This window comes from Suricata suricatta, chromosome 9 (genome assembly GCF_006229205.1).
Source record: "Suricata suricatta isolate VVHF042 chromosome 9, meerkat_22Aug2017_6uvM2_HiC, whole genome shotgun sequence".
Taxonomy (NCBI): Eukaryota; Metazoa; Chordata; class Mammalia; order Carnivora; family Herpestidae; genus Suricata; species Suricata suricatta.
The window spans coordinates 133,348,489-133,361,895 of NC_043708.1; the positions used below are offsets into that span (position 1 = coordinate 133,348,489).

The window sequence follows — 13,407 nt, forward strand, 5'->3', positions numbered from 1 at the left end:
TCTCGTGGCTTCCCACTCTGATGCCCTGATCCCCTCTAGCACCCCCTCTGAGGTCCTAGCATCCCCAAGAGGATTGAGCTCCATGCGTCCGGACCCAGCCTCCCGAACTAATCCTTCCAGAGACCTCCTCCACCAAGGTTGGATGCCATGCTGAATGTTCTCGTGCTTCTCTTTGTGCAGCAAGCATGGACAGTTTGAAAAAAAAAACAAAACAAAACAAAACCACAAAATTTTTCCAGAACGCTTTTGTTTTCACTTCCTACTCAGAAAATCGTTACTGACGGAACCCTCTGCATTTCCGGAATGCTCCATTAAATATATTCATCCCAATCCAATCTCTCCCATGGGTCTCAGAACTCTAAGGAGTCAGGAAAGGAGACCCTCACCTTTAGATCTTGTTTTGCCCCCACAAAACTTTGAGTCGCCCTTGTGAGTTTTCAAATAAAGAAAAAGAGAACAAACTGTACTCTGGGCTCACTCAGTGCCAAGCATGGTCATCAGCACTTTAGGTGGATCAGTCCACTGTGCGTGAGCTAATCTTCACCGCTGCCTTCGAGGGAGAGCAGGGGGCTGAGTAATTTGCCTGAGATCCCAGAGCTGATGAGCGATTCGGGGAGACCGTGAACCTAGGGAGCATGGCTCCACCAGCCTGTTGACAACACCGCTGGAGACCATCCGTTAGAACTGACAGGCTCAACCAAAGAACGTTGGTTCTAAAACTCCTACATCCATCGCATCCTTCCATATCCCAAGAAACCCAGTTTAAGGGCTAACTATGGCCAAGCCCTTGTCAACAAGGCAGAGCTAAACCCTTGGCGTGCGTCACTGCATTCCATCCTCAGGGTCACCTAGCAGGGAGTTAGTGTTCTTGTGCCCATTCTACAGATGGAGAAGCAGAGGCAGGGTTGTGATCGTCCCTCACAACATGCCAATCATGTACTGCGCACCAATCCCATTCTAGGAGCACAGGCTACCTGTCTGGAAGGGTCGCAGATGCAATTTGCACTGCGGTCTGATTTCCGAAGCCTTGCTCTTAACCTCCATGCTCTGCTTGCCCAGGAGCGAGAGAGGACTATCTGTAATAACTGTAAATTGGATGTCCCAACACGCTCGTAGCAAAAGAGAAGAGCAGGACTCCACAGACAGCCTTGGAGCCCGGGCTCGGCACGAAGGAGGCTGACTGCCCGCTCCTCCAGATAACGGACACTCCTGAACGTTTTAGACCTTTTGTCGTTTGACGTGGCTGGCCCATCATTTCCCTGTCACTGCCTTCTCATCGTGCATCGATTCCTTCGGATTCATAAAGCAGGCAAACCTCCACACAGGGCGGCCCTGGCAGGGTGCACGTGGCTCTGAGGAAATGCCTTCGGGTGGGCTGTCTGCCTTCGGGCCTCTCTGTGACTCTCTCCTCCCTCCCGCCTCCTGTGGCCAGAGCCCACCAGACACCAAGGCAGCAGATTACAAATGAGGGCCCACCCCAGGGCTTCTGATCCAGCAGGCCGGAGGGGCGCTCAAGGATCTGGTTCTAACACATGCCCAGGTGATGGGGATGCTGCTGGTCCGGGGACCCCACTTTGACAACCACCAGCCTAAGGAGAGGAGATAGGTGGCCAGGGTCTCCAGAGGCCATGAGAAGGGGCTGCTGTGTCTCTTGGGGACAGAAAGGGTGTCTGTATGGCCAGGAAGATACAGAACTGCTCTTAGGACAGCTTTCCTGGGGAGGAGCCCACAGGGACTCACCCTCCCTCCTGAGCATTCCAGGGCTCCCCAGGGCCCCAGGAACTTCCCTTTGGAAACACGTTGCTTCAGGGAACTTCGTTCCTTGCCCACTGGGGAGCGTACACTCTCCTCTTTAAACACGAGAGTTCATTCTCTCCTCACTAGACACACACAGGCAGGGTAAAAGGGCCTCTCTAGCCATTCACACCAGCAAGGCCTGGCCTGACTGTGGCTCCTAAGAGCTAAATATCTCTGCATCTGAAAGCCGCTGCCTCCGCAGTGCCCCTGGGACTCTTCCGGCTCCTGAAGCAGGGACAGCATGGCCTCCGGTGGGGAAAGGTCCCCAAGTGCTCTGCTGGGCACGTTGGGGGTGAGGCTGGAAGTGCTGGCCCGAACAGCACCGCCAGGGTCTTCAACGCCAGCGTGTTCCAGACCGTGCACCACCCCCCTCCCCCAGGGCCTCGGCGGCAAGAATGTGGCCTCCCACGCAGCCTCGCTTCTCCAGAGTTTCCCTCCTGGGGCCTCCAGTTGGGGTTTCCCTGCACTGAGATAAATAAGAGTTCCTGGAGCCGCAGCTTGTGTTATGTGTGGGCTCTGAAGTCACCTGCATGTAAGCAGATGCAGCACAGTGCATGCGTCGTGTGCGTGTGCGTGTGTGCGTGGGCGTGGATGCACGCACACATGAGCCCAGTCTTCACACTCCCCTTAACCTCAGCAGAACCCCTGAGACTGAAGGTCATCCAGCCTGTTCCCAGCAGAAATCACCAAGGTGATCAAAGATACCGGGTGTCATCGACAGAAACCCATCGATTTCTGAACCCGCCCACAGATGCTGCCAACACGAGCCCGAAACTCTGGGTGTGTCCCGAGCCTCCCACTTAAAAAGGGATTTGAAATACGGTAGCCCGGGCAGAGAAAGACAGAGTCACCTGCCGAGAAGTCAAACAAACAAAGTGCCTTCAACACTTCCAAGAAGACCCCTGGTCCAGTTAGCGTCAGCACCGCCACAGGCTGATGGCCTCAGGTACTCCCTCACTAGCTTGCCACGCAAGGAGAGGGAGAGCTCAGAGCTGGAAGCCTACACATTCACGGAGCCTTGCTACTAACCAGCAGCAGAAGGCAGCTCAGCACACCCTTCTGTTAAATGTGGGCGGGGGTGGGGGGTGGACTGGAGAGACCCTGAAGCCCCTGCCATGGGAGGTCATGAACCACCATTATGTGCCAAAGCCTGTGGCATGTGCCTTGCACACCTTAGGTCATTTAAGACCATGAGATTCTTACAGGAGTCGTATGATACAATCATGCCCATTGCACAGATGAGGGAACTGAGGCTCAGAAAAGCAAACTATCAGGCCCTGAATTTCACAACCCATAAGGAGCTGGGTGGAGATTCTCCGTCTTTGTTGTCCAGCTCTCAGTCCCTCTCTCTACCATAAAAGGGCACGTCCATATGAGCACAACCGCACACTTCTAACGGGGTCTGGCTTTTTTGTTTTTAATCACTTGGGATTTCTTTATTTTTTTTTTATTTTTTATTTTTTTTTTGGGGGGGGGATTTCTTATAACCCTGTTTTCAACCCAGAAAATAATAAATACACTATTTATCCCCCTTTTGACTTAAACATGGTTGCTTTGATGCCCCTGGTTAGAGGCTTGATTTCACCCCACCCCCTACTCCTTGGCTGTAATTCTGACACATTTATTTAACAAATATTTATTGAGAGCCTCTGACTTATCTGGTTGTGTTCACATTTTCTCTGTCCCTCCTCTCTTCTCTTCTACCTCTTGGGAGGTAACTAAGACCTTTATTAAAAGCTACATTTATACCTCTAACTTTATTTCACTCAGGACTTTCAGAGATGTAAAGTAGTTTCAATTGTTTTTCCATTGCTGAATTAACAGAGTTTTAAACACTCTGGCAGCTCATTAGTGTTATTTGGATTGTGCAGAGCACAGTTCAAAGTACAAAGAGAGCCTAGAATTTTCACAAATCTTATGTTAAAAAATAAAGCTGGCGTAAATGAAAGTGTTAGATTAATGGTTCCAAAGATGAAAACCTTTTAGGTATCTGAGTGCTTCCAGCCAAATATCCATTTTCTCTGCAAGACATGGTGGGGGGCACTTGTGGGGAGAAGCACTGGGTGTTATATGGAAACTAATTTGACAATAAACTATTATAAAAAAAATTGATTCAGTATCTAATGGGTCTGGCTTTTCTGTGACACGAGAAACAGCAGCTCTATCTGATTCACCCAAAATGCTGGGCTGAATATGCCCCAGGGTGGGTTTGATGGCCCACAATGACAATCCAATCCTCCTCTCTACCATCACCCGCGCCCCCACAGCAGGAAGGAAGCTGTCTATGCCACGCCCCCCGCACACTCCCGGAAGGAATCCAGGCACCGTCAGGCCACCCTGCACTCACCTGGAAAGGGCTCCTTGAGGAAGTGGCCATTGATGGTCTGGTTGGCTGTGCCCAGCGGGTTTTTGGCAATCAGGGTGTAGTTGCCGTTGTTGTAGTGGGTGGGCTTGTTGAAGAGCAGGCAGCCCTCAGACACCTCGCCCTCCTGGTAGTACTCCACGTGGGTGATCTTGGACTCCCGCAGCGGCTGCCCGTTGTGCAGCCAGTGCAGCGTGGGCGGCGGGTTGCCGCGCACCACGAACTCGATGCAGTGCTCCAGGCGCAGCTCCGGCTCCTCCAGGCTCACCACGCGCGGTGGGTCTGCGGGGGACACGCCGGCTGACTCCCGGAACGCAGAGCCTCCTGCATCCCAGGGCAGCCTTCCAGAAACTGCAATGGCAATCCCAGTTCTCCCCCACCCGGTTCTGAAAAGACTGAGGGGATAAGAGGTTTCCCCACCACCTTCCTAAAGGAGGGGAAAGGAGGGCTGTCTTTGCCCAAGCCTCCTGGGTCCAGCACACCTGGAGGGCTCCTTCTGTGACCTTCTGGGGGGTAACAGAAGGCAGACTGGGACCAGCTTTGGAGTGTCCTGAAGACACAGAGGAGGTGGAAATACACCATCTTCCTAGAGACACGGACAGCCCTTCTGGAGTTACTGGCCAAGGACTGACTCCTACAAAACCTCCCCCTGCCTGGGCACCGCCAGCCCGTCGGGAACACAGACGCCCTGCCTGACGGCAGCCACTCACAGTGCACGGTGAGGGCTACGCTGGCATTGCTCATGCCCACCACATTCTCTGCAATGCACGTCAGGGTGAAGCCGTTGTCCTCACTTGTCACGTTTACCAGCGTCAGGTTGATGGCATGCACATTGGTCCAGTTCAGATTGGTCTAAAACCCCAACAAAAAGCAGGAGTCAGTTTCTACAAAGGGACTCCCCGCCCAACTCCCAAACGCCTTCAGGAATCAAAAAGAAAACGTGCAGCAAGTGAAGGAGGCGTTTCCTGCTGCTGTGCACACAAAGTGCCAGGCTCTCTAGAGCCCAGAGGTCAGGAGATCCTCACCGTTACCAGAGAAGGTGGATGGTAGCACATACCCATTTACAGATGAGAAAACTAAGGTACAGAGAAACTGATTGGCATGTTTAAGATCAAGTTGGCGAGAAAAGTTAGCAGCTGGATGAAAACCAAGTCTGCATGAACCTTCCCTCCCCTTTCTTATTCTCACGTGCCTTGCTTCTACACATGGTTTAGCTCCTTTAGACGAAGAGGTGAGGGCTCCCCAGCCTCCCGTTGGGGCCGGAGGCTTGGACGCCTACCTGGTGGGTGTTGATGGACTGCAGTCCAGTGACTATCCAGTCTACATCAGGCAGAGGTGATCCAGAGCCATTACAAGTGATGACAGCATTGTCACCCTCTCGGACGGTCAGGTTGACATGGCTCACGCTGATCTCAGGAAGGTCTGGGAGGGAGGACAGGATGAGGGGAAAGGGGAGCAAACACTCGATACCAAAACTTTGTCCCTGGGCTGGATGGTGGCACCTCTCAGCACCACCTGCTTGAGCTCTGGGAAGGCCCCCAGTCCCTGCATCCCCCTGGGCAGATATCGGACCTCGGGAGTGGGGGTAGGGCAGTTCCAGCAACGATGTCAAACAGCGTCTTCCACTTTGGGAACTGGCTCTCAAGCTTTTAGTCTGCTTCAGACTCCCATGAGCAGCTTGCTAGAAATTCAGCTTTTCGAGACCCATCCTGAGACATTCTGGGATCTCGTAAGTCTGGTGCACCTGGGAACCTGCTTTTCTCAAGTACCTTAGATTCTCCTGATACAGGAAGGTCTAGAAACCACACTTTGAGACCTACCCCTCTGGGTCTGGGTGACAAGTAGCTCAAGAGAGAAAGGATGACTGTGGTCCATTGAGAAGGAGCACCCTTCACCCGTCTTCATTCCCGAAACCAGCCTTCCCACGGCTGCCTCACAAAGGAACAGGAATGACCAAGGAGGTGAACGGTAAGCTAGGTCTGCACCCAAGGCAGAGTTCAAGGCTGGGAGCAGGGGGAAGGAAGGCCCTGGCTCTCCAGGCTTCTGTACAGGGCCATCTCTGGGGCCCGAGGGCCGCCTCCCTGCAGCCTGGGGCCAGGCGGCTCACTCACCACACTGGCTGATGTTCATGCGGAAGAGGGGCAGCTGGGAGCCGTCCGCGCTGATGCAGTAGAGGTGCTGGCTGTTGAGCTTGGCCTCCCCCTGCTCCTGCCACAGCTGCATCCAGCGGATGTCACAGCTGCAGTTGAAGAAGTTCTGCTCCAACCTCCTGCAGGCAAGACAACAGGGGAAGGGACCTCCTGAACCCAAGGTGGCCCAGCTCCTCTCCAGGGCTGCGGGGAGGCCCCCAGCTGCTCTCCAGGGACACAGGACAGAAGGGCTTTAGCAAGCTCTCAGGAGAAATTAGAACATACTTACAAGTCCATGAATGTATCTAGTTTTTAAACCAATAAATTCATTTGAAAGAAAGAAATCCACTCCACTTAACCTGCCCGGCAACAAGACTCTTTTAAATACGTCAGCTTGGCAGCTCCTGTTCTCAAACCCTCCATCAGCCTCCCATCTCACTGAAAGCCAAAGTCAGAGGCTCATGGGATCTGCACTGCTCTCCATCACCTCTTCGACCCCATCTACCTCACGCTCCTTTCCTCTTCTTCAGCCACACTGACCTTGCTGTCAAGGTCGCTTGCATGACCAGCCTGCTCTTGCCTCAGGGCCTTTGCACGTGCTGTCCCTGCAGAGTTCTAACCCGTAATGTATCTGCTAGACTGGCTTTCTCACTTCACTAAGGAATTGTATGGCCTCCTCCGACCACGTCTTTGGTAAGGTACCCCTAACCCCTGCCCTAGCACGGCCCAGTCGCCCACCCAACTATTTTCTTCTTTAGAGGATTCATCACTGCCCAGTATCACTTTAAAAAATTATTTGCTTGATTATCATCTGTCTCACCAAATAAAAATTAAGCTCCATGGAGGTCAGAGACATTGCCTGTTTGGTTCATTGCTATGTCACCAGTACCTATATCTGTGCTTGGCAAATAAATACCTGCGGAATGAATAAAAGAAGGGGAGGGAGGGAGGGAAGAGTTACTCTCCCTGGGGAGTAGGCAGTTAGCTATTTCCAAGACATGCTCAAAGCCCATCCTGGGACCAGCTTTATGCTTTCATTCAACAAAATCCTCACTAAGCACCTGTTCATGCTTGGCTGTGGGCTGAATGCTGTTGACACAGAGGTGAATGAGATGCTGTCTGTTCTCCAGGGGCTCAGCTTAGTGAAGAGGAGCATCTGACAGGGAAGAGTCAAATTCAAGGCCTTCCTTCTCTACTCACTTTCCATGACTTAGAGCCAGTCCCTGCCCTTCTAAAAGGGGTTCTCTCATTAGGGGGACAATGAATGGCATGCCTTGATGTAAGACTCTTCAAGTAAAGGGCACCCGATAAATCTGAATGCCTGGATCGGTAGGAGGGACGTGATTGTCCTTCTGGACCAGTAAGGAGATAAATCCATTGGTGCCCAGAGGGAAAGGCACTTGGGTAACCAGGATATTTTGGGCAAGTGGCATAATTCTGAAGCATCTAAGTGTCTGAGATGATCATCGTTCAAGAAGAAAGCCTTCCTGGAGGAGGAATCCAGGTTTCCCAGCCAGTGGGATGCCACAGGTAGAATATTCCAGCACCTCTGCATGATAGCCCTTCGGTCAAAAGTACCATGCTCTTTCAGAAAAGGGGAAGGAACCTAACCTTCACTGAGCATCTGCTTCCCACAGCCACCCTAGGAGACAGCCAGCAGTGTCCCCGTACAGATGAGGGACCTTTTCTTACTGCTAGACTCCAAACCCCATGCACTCTCCACCCCACCACATGGATCTGGGTGTGAGGGGAGACACCGAGGAGTCCGCACAACCCCCGACTTCGTGGCTCCTGGGCAGAGACCAGGGGGAGAGTTCAAGGCGATGCTGGAGGCCAAGATGGGAAAACAGGGAAGAAAGGCTGTGCCAGGGCACAGAGTTCATGTCAAGGGGCACCGGGAAATAAAGCTGGAAGGGAGAGTGGAGGCCAGGTGGAGCAGGACTCACGCTGCCACAGCAAACATCGAGAAGTCTGGAATTCGTCCTGGAGCCAATGGGAACCGTGAGAGGCCCAGAGCTGGAAGTGATGGGAACAAAGCAGGCCTCTGCAGGACAGACTGGGAAAGGGGAGAGCCGGAGTGGGGCACCAGCTAGGGGGCCTTACAAACACCGGGTCACTGTGGAGTCCATGCACTTCTCAGAGCGCCGGGGCAAAGGGATAAAGGTCTGAATGGGGGATGAAATCCAGTCTGCACACCGTGATGAGACCCAGCGCCTGGAGTGGGGCTCTCTGCACCCAGAGGGGAATTCTTTTCCTCATTCACACGAGGACACATGGAGGCCACAGGCTCCAGGCCAACGTCTTCAGCCTCAAAACTCGTTTTAATTCGTAAAAATTACTGAGGGGGCTCAGTTGATTAAGCATCCGACCCTTGATTTCGGCTCAGGTTATGACCTCACCGTTTGTGAGTCTGAGCCCCATGTTGGGCTCTGGGCTGGCAGCATGGAGCTTGCTTGGGATTCTCTCTCTCTCTCTTTCTCTCTCCCTCTCTCTCTGCTCCTCCTCTGCTCACTCCCTCTCTTTCAAAAATGAATAAATAAACTTCTAAAAAGAATTACTGAGGGCCTCAAAGAGCTTTTGCATGTGTAGATTATATCTATCACTGTTTCCCATTTTGGAATTCAAATAGAAAATTTTAAAACATGACACTGCATTAGCACAAACTCCCTTGGTCATCAGAGCAATGATGTTATCATGTGGCACATGGGCTCTGGAAAATTCCATGGCATGTCTACAGGAAAATGGAAGTGAAAAGGGCAAAGAACGTGTCAGATTGCACCTCAGGGTCTACCTGAGAGGGTCTTGGGGACCCCATGGGAACCCTGGGCCCCCATTTGAGAACTGCTGCCTGGTTGACAAGGGGCTAGAGCAGACTGGTAAGAGCAGGGGAGGGGCAAGGAAGGACAGAGCAGGCACCGAAAGGAAAACAAACTGGCATTTGGGGCTTTGTTGAAGGCAGAAGGCAGGAGTGGAAGTGGACACTGAGGTTTGAAGCTCCGGGAGACAGGAAATCAAAGGCAGAAAGAAGGGTCTTTAGTTGAAATCAGAAGAAAAGGGACCAGTGGAAAGAATGAGGTTCAATGTATTAGGAATCGGGATGAGGTCCTAAAGGAACAAAGCGAAGGGTGAGGTCCAGACCTTGGAGGTGTCTGCCCTGGCATTAAGGCTAGAGGCCGCCGTGGCCAAGACAATGGATAGAGAGGGAAGAAGACAAGTAGGCAGGAAAAAACGAGAGTGGAGAAATAAAAATGGAGTAACATTTGCACCGCACTTAACTACGTACCCGCCACTATGCTGAATGCCCATGCGTGTCACCCTCGTTGAACCCTCGCGGCAAGGAGCAAGCAGGGGAGGTGGGTGTGTGATGGCTTCCTGGGGGAGCTCAGGGGATCAGGCTGGCTGCCCAGCATGTGGAGGGCAAGAAGGCCAAAGGGCGTGGATCAGTGTTTGCATTCATGTCATGGGGGAGGTGAAGACAGGCCCGGAAGGGTCCAGAAGCTCCCAGGTATGCAAAATGAACCAGGTCAGCCCGGTTTTTTCCAGATGCTCGCTTGACAAGACATGACCATTCATTATGAAGCAGTTGTAACAATACAAGTGATCCACCTGGGTGGAAAAGACGAGCAAGCAAGGGGCCCAGCTGCGTTGCTTCGGGCCACATGCCCTTTATTCAGTCCTGCCTCGCCCCAGCCCTGCACTGTGTACCCCGACTCCTCAGTGCCCCCCCTTCAAAGGGCCGACAGCACCAAAGTGTCCTAAGGATGGTGGAAAAATTAGGTGGGGTGACACTGCCAGGCACAAGCACACTACCCCTTTCCTCTAGGATGTGGTCCAGACCTGGCCCGACCTCCGTTCTAGAGTCTCCTGGAGGCTGCAAAGTAAACCTTGAGTTTCCCCCATTTCTCAGGACTTTCCTCCTTGATGGCAAGACATACACACACACAACAGGAAGCAGATTGCTTCTCAAAAGAGGGGTGTCCTGGGCATCCTTGGAGGAAACCTACCACACTCTTCACACCCCGACTTGGAGAGATGGGCCAGAAGAAGGCATCCCTCAGTCTACATGGTGCTGTCTGTTGTCCCACACATCAGGTCTCTGGATGAGGGGCCTTCAGCCCGGGCGTCAGGGGCTCACTCTAGGATCCTGAAGTCAGGCTTCCCCTTCCCCATCATAATGCAGGCAGCCGCATGAATAATTCAGCAACAACTGGTCCAGGGCAGAGCTTAGCAACACCCAGCCCGGGGCCTAATCCCAGGGCCCCTAAGGGATTCCCACAGATTAACGCAGCTCCACCAAAGCACATGCACACACAGACCTCCCTGCTGCACGGCCAAGGCCATGACAGGCTGTTCAGAAAGCACTGATTCCCTTCCAGTTGTCACTGGCTTTCTTCTCCCCTCCACAGTGCCACTTGTGGCCATCCGGTGCCAGCAGTGGAAAATGAAGAAGGGACACAGACCTTCTGGAAGCACGTCCAGAGGGCCAAGTGAGCATCGCTGGCCTCTGAGAGGTAACATAACAGTAGAAGTACATAAGCCAAAGATCTGGGTTGAGCCAGCTGTCACCTTGAGCAAAGACGTTGCACTGAACTGTTTCTCTCTCAAACCGCGCCCCCCCTCGCCACAAAGATCTGCTCTAGTCCTAACCCTCAAGACCTGCGAATGTGACCTTACTTGGAAATAGAGTCTTTGAGGGTTTGATCAAGTTAAGGATCATCAGATGGTCGTGAGACAGGATCATTCTGGATTCAGGGGTGGGCCCTACATCCAGTGACTCAGTGTCCTTGGAAGAGGGAGAGACCACAGACAGAGAGATAGGGAGCACAGCCACGGGAAGATGGGGAGTCACAGACTGGAGTGGCATTGACACAAGCCACATAACACCTGGAGCCATGGAGCCATGAGAAGCCAGAAAAGATGTGCAAGAATTCCTCCCGAGAGTCTCTAAAGGGGGAGGGGTCCTGTGATACCTTAGCTTTGGCCTTCTGACCCCCAGAAGAGTAGAGAGTCATTTTCTATTACTTGAAGCCTCCCTAGGAAATGAGTCTGTCAAATAACTTGCCTTTCTAAGACTCTACTTTAACGTCTGTAAAATAGGGGTAATTGTGCTGGACCCTCCTTCATGAAATGATGAGGATTCATGGTAACGCACATTAACCTGCTTTGTGAATTGAAAGAGGCTGGAAAGAGGCCAGAAATTATTATTACAATAACACTACTATTAACACTACTGTTCAGGGACTTCTTTGAGAGCTATGGAAAGTGATCATGCCCAAGACCGGGAGAAAGTAAGTGCCAGGATCAGCCCAAACCCATCCCTGACACTGAGTTAATATTTTACGAAGTCAATTAAATCTGCAAATTATACCAGAAGTAATTATCACTTTGCTTTAAGAGAATGAAATACTCCAATCTGTTTTAATCATGACTGCTCTGTGTGTGCAGGGTATTGAGAGAAGCCTGTTCAAGATACACTAATGGTCCTTAGGGCATTTCTGGAAGTTTCTTGTGCTGTAGGTTTAGATCCCCTGGCGCCTCTTGCCTTTGCCTAAATTGTGTCATGGGATTCAGAATCCAAGCTTTTTTCTTTCTAATTCATTCTTTATCTCTAAGACAATCTCTTTGATTCTTGCTCTGATTTCTGGACAGACAGTTCCAGTCTTCTCTATAAGGAAAAAACACCATCTTGATATAGTCAGAAACTTCACAGAGAAACTGTGCACTGTCAACTCAAATTTCTGCAAACTCACGCCATTGAAACAGGGTTGAGGACTCCAAAGGGAGTCCTGAGAGATATTTCCGGTTTTCCCAATAAGAGAAACACAGCCTGGACTGGTCAAGGGCGATGGGCCAGGTGTAAAGCCAAGACCATACCCTTCATCTGACAAGAGTGAGAAATGAATAAAGGAAGCCTCCAGCACATGACAAGGGCTCAGAAGTACTAACTTCTCTGGGGTTGTCCCCCAGTGATTCCACTTGGGAAGCCACCATCTTGAGAGTGGTTTCCAGAAGGAGACAGTTAAGTATGGGGGGAGGGGGTGGTGCAGGAGAGGCGGGAGGATGTGGCATCACTGATTTGTTCACAGAAAGAGCATTGGTCTTTGAAAACAGCAGACCCGGATGTGGTAATGCTAATTCTCATAATACCAATTCCCATTACCACTTACAAGCTCTGTAATCTTGGACCAGTTGTTTAACTTGGCCAAGCCTCAACCCCTCATTTGCAAAACTGGTTATAATGATGCCTCCCATGTGGGGTTGCTCCAAGGATGAGACAGGACTTTGTTCTTATGAACAGGTGCTCAGTATTAGAGCCCTTTCGTCTCCTCCTCTACTACTACTGGAAAGGTCATGGACACTCAGTCCTTCCAATGGGGAACCCCAACAGCATGCTTTCTCCCATCAAGGATCTTCGGGGGGAGGAGGGGTCTGGGTGGGGCAGACAGACATCCTCAATGACAGAATGAAATGTGCTGAGAAACCCCCGAATGCCCTAGTTTAGCCCTTCCTGCAGAAGGTGGCTCAAAGCCTCATGCTTCTGGCTTTGTCATCTTCTGGCTGCCACCAGCACAGAGAGCCATCTCCCCTTGGCCTCTGTCCTCTGAGGCCAAGATTCTTTCTTCCTGGAAATACCCAACCCAGCCCCACACCCCAGTCCACAGGCTCCACTGGGCAGACACTGGCAGTCTAGAAGGCTCGTGGCAGATGGTGCCATGTGGACTAATCAGGAAGTCGGACAAGAAAATACCACCCCCTCTTCCATTTGCCAGGAACTGGGATTATTTGGATTCTAATCGTAGCTACAGCTAAGAGCCAACCTGAGGCCCCTCCTGCCAACAGATAAATTTTCCACTCTCAACGTTCAATTCTTCCTCAAAAAATAGACCCCTCCCAGGGTGACTGCTCCTTGGAAGGGGGCTTCTTTATTTTCTGATATAATTTTTTTTCTTATTTAACAATATGACAGAAATAAAATACTCTGGGACATGGTGGCTCTCACAGACTGAGTCACACTGGAGGGAACGTCTTCATTCTTCCATAAGTCACATCTAGCTCACCAGTATATTGATCCCGGGCAAAGATGAATGCAGAATCCCATGATCCTCTGGGACAAATCTG

The 13,407-nt window shown here is 51.6% G+C and overlaps 1 protein-coding gene across 4 annotated transcripts in view; it reads right to left on the reverse strand.

Moving 5' to 3' along the window:
- Window positions 1-13,407, reverse strand: part of NTRK3 (neurotrophic receptor tyrosine kinase 3) — a 301,136-nt gene that overhangs the window by 246,106 nt on the left and 41,623 nt on the right. For all 4 annotated transcript variants that reach the window (XM_029952431.1, XM_029952434.1, XM_029952433.1 and 1 more), the window contains exons 4-7: window positions 6,271-6,428; window positions 5,439-5,581; window positions 4,870-5,011; window positions 4,145-4,441 (exon numbers count right to left, since the gene is read on the reverse strand). In XM_029952431.1, the coding sequence (XP_029808291.1) occupies window positions 4,145-4,441; window positions 4,870-5,011; window positions 5,439-5,581; window positions 6,271-6,428 (740 nt within the window). The remainder of the gene's footprint in view (window positions 1-4,144; window positions 4,442-4,869; window positions 5,012-5,438; window positions 5,582-6,270; window positions 6,429-13,407) is intronic.